This window comes from Phascolarctos cinereus, unplaced genomic scaffold (genome assembly GCF_003287225.1).
Source record: "Phascolarctos cinereus isolate Bilbo 61053 unplaced genomic scaffold, phaCin_HiC Scaffold_3;HRSCAF=262, whole genome shotgun sequence".
In the NCBI taxonomy this organism is placed as follows: domain Eukaryota; kingdom Metazoa; phylum Chordata; class Mammalia; order Diprotodontia; family Phascolarctidae; genus Phascolarctos; species Phascolarctos cinereus.
In genome coordinates, this window is record NW_027555736.1 from 107726614 (window position 1) to 107736183 (window position 9570).

Genomic DNA, 9570 nt, shown 5'->3' on the forward strand with positions numbered 1-9570 from the left:
AAGGATAGAGCACCAGCTCTGGAATCAGGAGGACCTGAGTTCAAATCTGGCCTCAGACCAAACACTTCACACTTACTAGCTGTGTGACCCTGGGCAAGTCACTTAACCCCAATTGCCTAAAAAAAAAAGAGAGAGGGAGAGAATATAGACCTAGTGGCAGTATTGCTGAGTCAAAGGGTATGCTCAGTGAATAGCTTTTTGGACATAGTTCCAAATTGCTTTCCAAAATGAATAAACTAGTTCAAAGTTCCACCAACAATGCATTTAATGTACCTCTTTTTCCACAGCTCCTCTAGCACTTATTTTCCCTTTGTGTCAGATTTTCTGATCTAATGGGTATAAGGTAGAATCTCAAGAGTTGTTTTAATTTGCATTTCTCTAATTATTGGTGATTTAAAGTATTTTTTCATGCGTTTATTGATAGCCTGTTTTTCTTCCTTTGAAAACTACCTATTAATATCCTTTAATCATTTATCAGTTGGGAAATGGCTCTTACTCTTATAAATTCAAAGCAACTCCCAGTATATCTTAGGAATGAGACCTTTCTGAATACAGATTGAAGCATACTTTTTTACTTTATTTTTCTTGAGGTTTTTTTTTGTCTATGTTTTCTTTCACAACATGACTATTATGGAAATGTTTTGCATGACTACACATGTATAACCTATCTCGTATTGCTTGCCTTCTCAATGATGGGGGTGGGGTGGGGAGGGAGAAAGGGAGAGAATTTGGAACTCAAAGTTTTAAAAATGAATGTTAAAAATTGTTTTTACATGTAACTTGGGGGAAATAAAATACTAAATAAACAACAAAAAAATTTTTTTTAAAGGAAATGAGACCTTTAATAGAGAAACTTGCTACAAAGATTTCCCCCTCTCCCCATTACCTGCTTCTCTTCTAATTTTAGTTGTATTGGTTTTGTTTGGGCAAAACCTTTTTTATTTCGTGTAATTGAAATTGACCATGTTACCTCTTGTGATCCTCTCTAGCTTTTGTTTGTACTATATCTATTTCACAAGTAAAGCCACACAACATGTGCCTGGCAAATAGTAAACCCTTAATAAATGCTTTTTCACATATTTATTAAAGGTTAACATGAACTGATTCAGTTTTAACCTGACCATTTGCTTCCCAAATGGTTCAGAAGATTATTGGACAGGAAGAGGATTCTGTCTCATGCAACCTTTTCTCATCATTTCCTTGACTTTTTGTACTGATAGTTAGATTATGTTTCATAAATGTGGCATGCCTGTGCAGCCATGTAGGTATATGGATACTTGGCAATTGGGAGGCTTGGTGTTCAGTGGCTAGGCCCTGCCCTGAACCTAGGGGAACACCCTGGCACCCACACACTGGAGTACAGGAAAACCATCCATGGTTTAAAGTAGAAATTCTATTTGGTACTGACGGATAAAGGGAGGGAAGGGGTTGGAAAGGCCCACTTTTGTAGTTGTAGCATCGTACCATGTACTCCTAGAGTTCTTACCCATCTTTTTGGCCCTGGTTGGAATCCACTGTTTATATCCCTAACTAATGGTGATCCTAGCAAAGTTGGTGCCCTGTGTGACTACAAAGTGACCCCTTTCAGGTCTTTCAATGCCTCTTTACTCCCCCTTGGAGTAGGAGTAGCAGTGGTCCTATGGGGTCTTAGGAACAAAGGAGCTTAATTGACCCCAAAGTCATCCTGCACTTGGCATGATTTCGCTCTTTTACCACACACTTGAATGAGAAATATAGAAGGTGGTGTGGAGGCTGGCACTATCCTGGCTGCTGTGCCACAAATAAGCAGCAGGACCCAGGTTTCCTTCCCATCCTTGCTAGCCCAATAGCCCAGGATGGTGAGTGGCAGGGTTGTATCCCCAGTAGCACTGGAGTTACTCTAGAAGGAGCATGGCCACCTCAGCTCTGCTCTGCGGTGCCTTTCCCTTGTCTCTGTCTCCCACATGTATGGCCTGTAGCTGCTCACCAGCCTGCACCCTCCCATTGGGCTTCTTGCAACTGAGTAAACAGTTTACTAGCTCCTTGCTGACATCAGTTCAGTTTCTGCATAGTCACATATAGTACATCAAAAACCATCCCAGTAATAATTTACCCAGGGGAAAACCCAAAATGTGCTGTTTGGATGACCATCCTTCATTTTACTAGGGAGACATTTTGATTTAAAAAAAAAAAAGCACTTATGTGGAGACCAGTGCGGAGGTGCCCATTTTTCTCAGTGTTTGTACTGGTGTTTGAAGATGAAAAGTTTAATGTAAGTTCTGAGTTATTGAACAGTGACATCAGAGAAAAGATGATTGTCTTATTCATTGTGCTTTGATTTGCAAAATCCTCCCTTTTGTCTCCTGGCAGGTCATTTTTTTTTCTTGGAAGCCAATTAGATACTAAAAGTATATGTGTTCTTTCAATTAATTATTTTCAGAAAATGGCCTTAAAACTAGCCATTCACCTTTCAAAGAAAGTTAAGCTGACCAATTGCATGTTGGCAATCCATTAAGTTCACCTTCTCTCCTGCCTTAAGCTTTGTCATTATTTCCTATGCTCCCTGGATGCTGCTGCTGGGCTTCCAGCCATGGCAAAAGCCCATCAAAAACCCGTCTCGACTGTGGTCATCAGGACCATTCTCCAATGATCTGGTTCTCCTCTGGAGTTCTTTAAAGGCAGTGAGCATAGTTGTAATCACTGTAAATTCAGGTTATGGCCAGATTAGTGGGGAGATAGGATGGCTGCTTGTTGTTTTGCAGTGATGTATTGTTTATGGGATTAGTGTTCTGAAAGGCCCAGGGTGTCAGCTGATATTTATTACTTTAAGCTGTCTCAGCTGTTCCAGTTCAGCAAATAGACCTACAGTCACAATGAATGCAGAACTCTGCGTGTCATGTATGCCCCAATGTGTGCAAATGTGATTAGGGTTTTAGATAGTATGTACTGCAGATGCAGGGAGGAGTCATGATAGGAACCTAGTTTGATTTTACTCTTTGCTACTGAGAATGTTCACCATCCTTTTGAAGCCTGGAGAGACTGAAAGAAGAAGGAAAAGAAGTCAAATATGACTCTTATGGGTAGTTGAAAAGGTCTGCAGCAGGCTGTGAGGGGTGAGCAGGGTCTCTGCTTCTGTGCTGAATTTGTAGTTGGCTTTCAGCATAACAATTTTTACTTATCTTGCTCTGCTGTCTTCTTGAAAAGGACACTTTCAAGGTTGCTATACCTTTAAGTGAACCTGCCTGCACAGTTTTTCTGTCTGGTAGTGCTTAAAGCTATGATAATCTGGCCAGTTCCTTTTAAACAGATCTGTACTGCACCACGAAAAGAAATGAATGTACAATGTACCAGTGTATGTCTAGTAACACATACTGTAGTTGGTTTGTTTTCTCAAAAACAAATTTAATTTACTCCAAGTGTACACTGTCGCACCAAACACACTGGGGCACCAGAGAAGGAGCTTATTGCATCTAGTGTCATAGCAAAGGTCATCTTTAGAAAAAGCCAAAAAATAATTGGAATTCTTTCCTGATAGCTCCTCAATGGGACATGTATCTAGGCAGATGTGTTTATTTTTTCAGAGGGAGTTCCCAAAGACCCATCTCAAAGTTCATACAATGGGTACCCTCATTCAATTCCCAAAGAAGGAGCTCATTCTCTCTTCCCTGTTCCTCCGGCCCCTCCCTGCTTGACCAGAAGAGGTCACTATCACTTGCTGCCAGCCTTCCCTCCTCCTCTATCCCCAGGGAGACTTAGTTCCCAGCCATACTCAGGCCAGGGAAACCCAGGAGACCCCTATGAAAGGGAAGAGAGATTTGCCATACTCATGGGCAGATGCCTCTGGGCTGGTGGTCAGGGAGGGGAGGGCACAAAAGACTTGGCTTTCTGACAGCACCGCTTTGGGGCATTCCGTGCCTCTCTCAACTAACAAATTGCCTTTCTCTGTACATGTTTCCCTCAAAGGACGGCATGAACTGGGTCTGCAAAAACGTCAATGCTAAGAAGAAATAAAATCTAGATGAATGGAAACACAGGAGCTGCGGGAGCTGAGTTCTGTCCTGAAAACACTCATTTGCTGCTTTTTGACCATCTGTGTACAGCTACAGCTGTTTAAAGAGAGGGAACAGCACAGTCTAAAAAAGAATCCCCATTCCAGTAGTAGGTTTAACTGATCTCTGAGGTTCAGTATCATTTTTCAAATAAAGGAATTACATTATTTCCTCTGCATAATTGAAATAGTATTAAATGTCTCAAAGCACATGATTAGAAAATGAGATCTTTTAAATGAACAAGAGATTGCAGAGTAGTTTAGATCATTCCAGTGGGCTTTAAAAAAAAAGAGAAAAAAAAGCTTATTCCGAGTTCATTTATTCACTGACCTGTTCCCTGGATTCCCCTAGCGGTTTGGAAACCACACAGAACATTCTCTGGTGTTGGTCAGATTTTTCCCATCACCAATTGAGCTGGTGCTGCATTCTGCCTGTGTTGAAGCTGGGGGGAGGAGTAGCAGATGATTAAACCATCTTGTCATGCAGGTAGGAGAATGTGCATGTAATCCTCCCCCTTTGGGCATGGAAAAAAAAAACCTTTATTGAAAACAAGTCACTACAGAATTGAACCTCCCCCCACCTCCAGCAGCAGAGACAAGCAACTTCTTAGGGCTAGGGCAATAATGACAACTGGAATGTAAGGAAAGGTGGGAGGTTTAATTCTAGAAAAATTAAAAAGTCCTTAAACAGTTCTCAGATGGAGGATGAAGGCTAGCATAAACAGGCTTCCCCAGTTCAGTGGAGCACGGAGCAGCCGACTCAGCTTAGCTGGCCTCTCTGTGGTGCTCCTATAGAAGAGATTTCTAAAGCTCAAAGAATTCTGTGTTTAAATGATTACAATAGGCCCCTGGTATCAGATTTTAAAAATAAATGCCGCTTTACTGTGAACCCATTCCACAGAGAAAAGCTGCACAGATCGATTTTAGAAAAGATCAATTTTTACAGAGCAGCAACTTTGTGGACTGGGATGAGGGTGGAAAAGATTTGTTGTTAGAACACTGGTTCAGTGATTCCAGAGGTCACATCCAGGAAAACCAAGCTCCCAGCTCCACTTTAAAGGGCCCTCTGTGGTTGGTCATGAGACTGATGGGAGAATGGAAGGGAATCTGTGGCTCAGAGTTGGTAGGAGAGTTTGTTTTTTCTTGCCCTAAGAAATGTCCCCAATTTAGTAAAGAAGGACTATCACAGAGCTACCACACCTCTTTAATTAGACTGTATTCTGGTGCCTAGGGGCTCAGGCTTGGAGAGAATGAATTTGAGAGACTCTGTTCAGTTTCTGGTGGAAACAGTCTTCCTCACATTAACTCTCCCTGCAGTTGACCCTTAAGTCCCAGCAGGATAGTGGAAAGTTGAATGGGCTAAAGAGACCAGCTGTCTTCTCATCCCCAGAGGTGGCCTGCTCTGACCAAGCCAGAGGCAAACTGGCATAGCTGCTAACTTTCAGCACCGGCTCCACAGTCCTGGGACCATGGACTCCATCCATCTTTCTGGGAAAGAGCTTTGCATATGAAACTGAAACATCAATTTTTAAAAGGGTGGGGGTGGAGAGGGTGTTGATAATTCTCATCCCCTCACCAACCACAAAAGATGTCCTGCTGAGTCATGCTTCAATTGACAAAAGTCACTCAATGTGGGACTCCTTCTGGGATGTCATTTCACCCCTAATCTGTTCTGTGGTCTTTGTACTGAGGAAAGAAGTGAAATAGAATTCCCCCCTCACCAGGTTACCAGTGCATCTCTAAACTACAGTGGGGCAGGTGTTTCCAAGTGCCCAGAGGGCAGGGGGTATGATTGCTGATTTTAGAATGTGTGCTTTGACTTGGGCTGCAGCAATGTACCATTTCTAAAATATTTTCATACTTTTATCACCAGCCTACAAAACTGCTTTTAAAGCACCCTCCCACATCCTCAGCCAGCTCAGCCATCTTTTGTAACTTTCCTGGGTAGCTCTTTTAATAAAATGCAAAGTAATTACTGGGGTTACCAGTCTTCATCTTGGGGGGAGGGCGAGGCACCAAATAGTTTTTTTAAGCTCCTTTTAAAGCCCCTATTATAATTTTTTTGCATCCCTCCCCCAATAAAAGAAGGATTAAAAATTTTCCCATTCAAGACAAGCCTAAAGACAGAGAGTCTTAAGTACAATTTTATTTGATCAGGGGGAGGGGGAGGATATGAATAAATTGGATAAAGGTCCCTACTGGGTTGACTGTGGCATATCCACCATACAGACCAATGGTGGCAGAAACTAGAGTGCCCTTCTCCCCCACCCCCAGCAGCCAGTTACTTTGGGTTCATTTGCCCTGGCCTGCAGCACTGCACCCCCTCCCCTTTGCTATCCGATTGTTACTATGGAAACAAGGATGTCATTGATGTGGGCTGAGCAGGGGAACATGTCAGAGCACAGCTGAAAGTCAGTGATTACAACGGTTAGAAATGTTGTGCCAGGGTTAGAGAAGTCAGAAGCTCCGGCAGCTGCTAAGAGAACATATTCCTAACCCATTCCCTCATTCTCTGCTTCGGTCTTCCCTTGATTTTGACAAATTTCTTTATTCCCTCAAGTGGAAGCTATTTCTTTGATACCCAACCCTCCTTTTCTCAATGGTTGGCTGTTCCTGATCAGCCCAGACAGGGTTCCAAGGTGCAGCTGGGGACCCCCAGGAAATGCCATGTCACCAAGGCCAGCACACTTTGCTTTATCGTCATTGGAGTCAGGTTTTATTTTTCTTTCCCTCTTTCAGAGACAAGCCTTTCTTTCCTTGTATTTTTAGCTACTCCATTCCTTGTGGTTTAAGGGCTCAGTCTAAGCTATCTCAAGGCCCATTTTTATAGGCCCTTTGGAAAATGATAATCAAAGGGAGGGACAACGGGTTTGGTCATGTGGAAAACTCAATGTATAATTTAGATGTCTGTCAAAAAAATAGCAAATAAATCTAGTAGAAATAAGGGCAGTTTGGAATGTGTTGTGCTCTTTAAGGAAACAGGAGGGAGGGGCCTGAAACATTGTCCTCTTTCACAAGCTCTATATGTCTGTCTTTTAAGGTATTTTTTTCCCCAGAAGGCCAGTTGTCACCCATTTGGTGGCAGGCAGCAATCCTCAACCTTTAGTATTCCTGCTGTGCTCAGGGCTGCCAGACTCCAGGCATCCTCATAACCCTCTACCACTGAAGGATTTTCCCCTCCTCCCTGGGCCTCCCACCAGCCACAAGGAATTGTTCCTCAGAATCAGGCACCGGCTTTTGCAGTCCAAACATGTCACTTTCCATTGGGTCGCTAAACTTCTCAGTTGCAGTATAAGGTATTAGGTTCCAAATGTGGAGGAAGACACCACCCAGCTTGGCCCCACAGACCAGAGAATAGGAAAGGAAAGGAGTCATAAAATCTACTATTTGATTTGGAAAGGAACCTCAGGGATTACTTGGTCTTACATCCTCATTTTTTACCAGCAAAATAGAGGCACGAAGAATGAGTAGTTGGGTAGGTCACATACCTGGTCGATGGCAGGCTAGAATTAGCAGCCAGGTCTCCAGACTTGTAAGATCATTCTACTAGGCCATGTTATGGTAAGAGCAGGAAAAGAGTCCCCTCTGCCCCCCGGGACTTTCCTCCCCAACCTTCATCTATATCTCACCACCACCCTCTTCACAAATCTTTTTCCTCTTGGCAGTGTCACTCTCACATGCCTGGTCCCAGACCCACTCAGATCAATGGGCCAAGTTCCCAGCCTTTAAAGGGCAGGGCATAAAAGAGGAATAAAAAAGAGAGAGAAGAGAAAGTTTCCTTCCCTAGTTCCCATCCTTCTCCACCTAGGGCAGAGACTCTAAATTAGAATTGCTAGCCCTGCCTCTAACTCTAAGGCCCATTGAGGTTCAGTATGTTTTGTCTCTCACACACCTTGTCCCCAAAGTATGGGTCTGGCCCATAATCTGGGTGAAACCAGCAGGTTCAGCTAGCAGCTCAGCTGCTTCATGGCATTAGCCCTATGTCTGAGGTGCCTGATTGGCTCTGGGGTAAAACATAGTTACTACTTAGTCAAGCAGCATTTTAGGGCCTCTCTCTCTCTCTCTCCATCCCCCTTAATTGCAATCTGTTCGGCAATTTCCCTTTCTAACACTGCCAAACCCAGGGAAGCAGGCGGCTGGGAGGGGAGGAGAAAGAGTGGCTCCCAGCCCTGACAGAATCTGCTGCTCCAAGCACTGCCTCCCACACGCGCTCATAGGCAGACCCAGGCCTACACACACACAAATACACACGAGCACAAATTCATGTGTTCGTCAGACGTTGCTGCATATGAAGAGGGGGGACACAAAACACAGTCTGCCTTTGAGAATAATGTAGTAATAAATAAATAAACCTATAGAGACCATAGGCTTTTAGTATCGGGAGGGATAACAGAGACCTTTTGAGTTCAACCTCATTTTATAAATTAGGAGGCAGGCCCCACAATCGAGCAATGAGTTAGTGGAAGAGGCAGGATTTGAACCGCAGTCTTTACACTCCAACTCCAGTGTTCTTTCTATTATGTCAAGATAACTATATCTAAGGCATAATGTGTTGCATATCCAGAAAGGTACTAGATGCTATGGAATTTTAGTGGTGAAATAGATCATTTTTGTTTGGAGGCAGGGATCAAGAAAGGCAGAAGGTAGAATTTGAGGTGGGCCTTGAAGGACAGGAAAGAACATATAGAATGAGGGAGGATGGCAAGGCATCTAGGCCAAGGGAATGGCATGAGCAAAGACACACAGGGAAAGAAGTTTGAGGGTATACTTAGTGCCTAATTGGCACAGAAGAATTTAGTTTGTCTGGATTATAGGGTATGTGAAAGGAAGTCTTATGACATAAGGCTAAGAAAGGTAGACTGACTGTGGAGGGCTTTGTATGCCAGGCTAAAGAGTTTGGACTAGCCAATAAGCAACAATAGGAAGTCACTGAAGTTTTTGTTTTGTTTTGTTTTGTGAGTAATGTAATCAGGGAGGCCCATTAGAAAAATTACTCTTGAGTTGGAAGTAAGGCAGATCAGACACAGGGAGATCTCTTAGGAGGCTCTTGGAATAGTTATGTTAAAAATCCCTAGAATTGGGTGGCTATTCTAATTCCAATTCCAATTCCAATTCTAATAGATTAGAATCAAGGTTTGGGATATTTAGTAACTGAGTGGATGGTGATATCATTCATCAACAGAAATAGGGAATTCAGCCTGCCTGGGGGGCAGGCTGGTTGCAGTTGGTGAGGTCTCTTTTTGGTGGTGGTGATGGTGAGAATTATGAGTGTAGCTTTGGACATATTGATCTTAAACTTCAGCAGGAAATCCAGCCCAGCAGATCATTAGAAATGGGAGTCTGGAACTCAGAGTAGGGTCAGAGCTAGCGATATAAACTTAGGAATGACCTACAAAGAGCTGAAAGTTGAAGCTTGAAAGTTGCCAAGAGAGGCTAAGAACAATAATAATGGGCATTTATATAGTGCTTTCAAATTTGCAGAGCACTTTATGTCGGTCATTTCATGTGAATAATACCTCATTGAGGTTTTAGAGTAATACTGC

At 43.1% G+C, this 9570-nt stretch overlaps 1 protein-coding gene across 1 annotated transcript in view; it reads left to right on the forward strand.

The window, feature by feature from the left end:
• Positions 1 to 4209, forward strand: part of ARL3 (ARF like GTPase 3) — a 30213-nt gene extending 26004 nt beyond the window's left edge. The window contains exon 6 of the mRNA XM_020967577.2: positions 3943 to 4209. Within this exon, the coding sequence (XP_020823236.1) occupies positions 3943 to 3990 (48 nt within the window). The 3' untranslated portion in view covers positions 3991 to 4209. The remainder of the gene's footprint in view (positions 1 to 3942) is intronic.
• The last annotated feature ends 5361 nt before the right edge of the window (positions 4210 to 9570 follow it).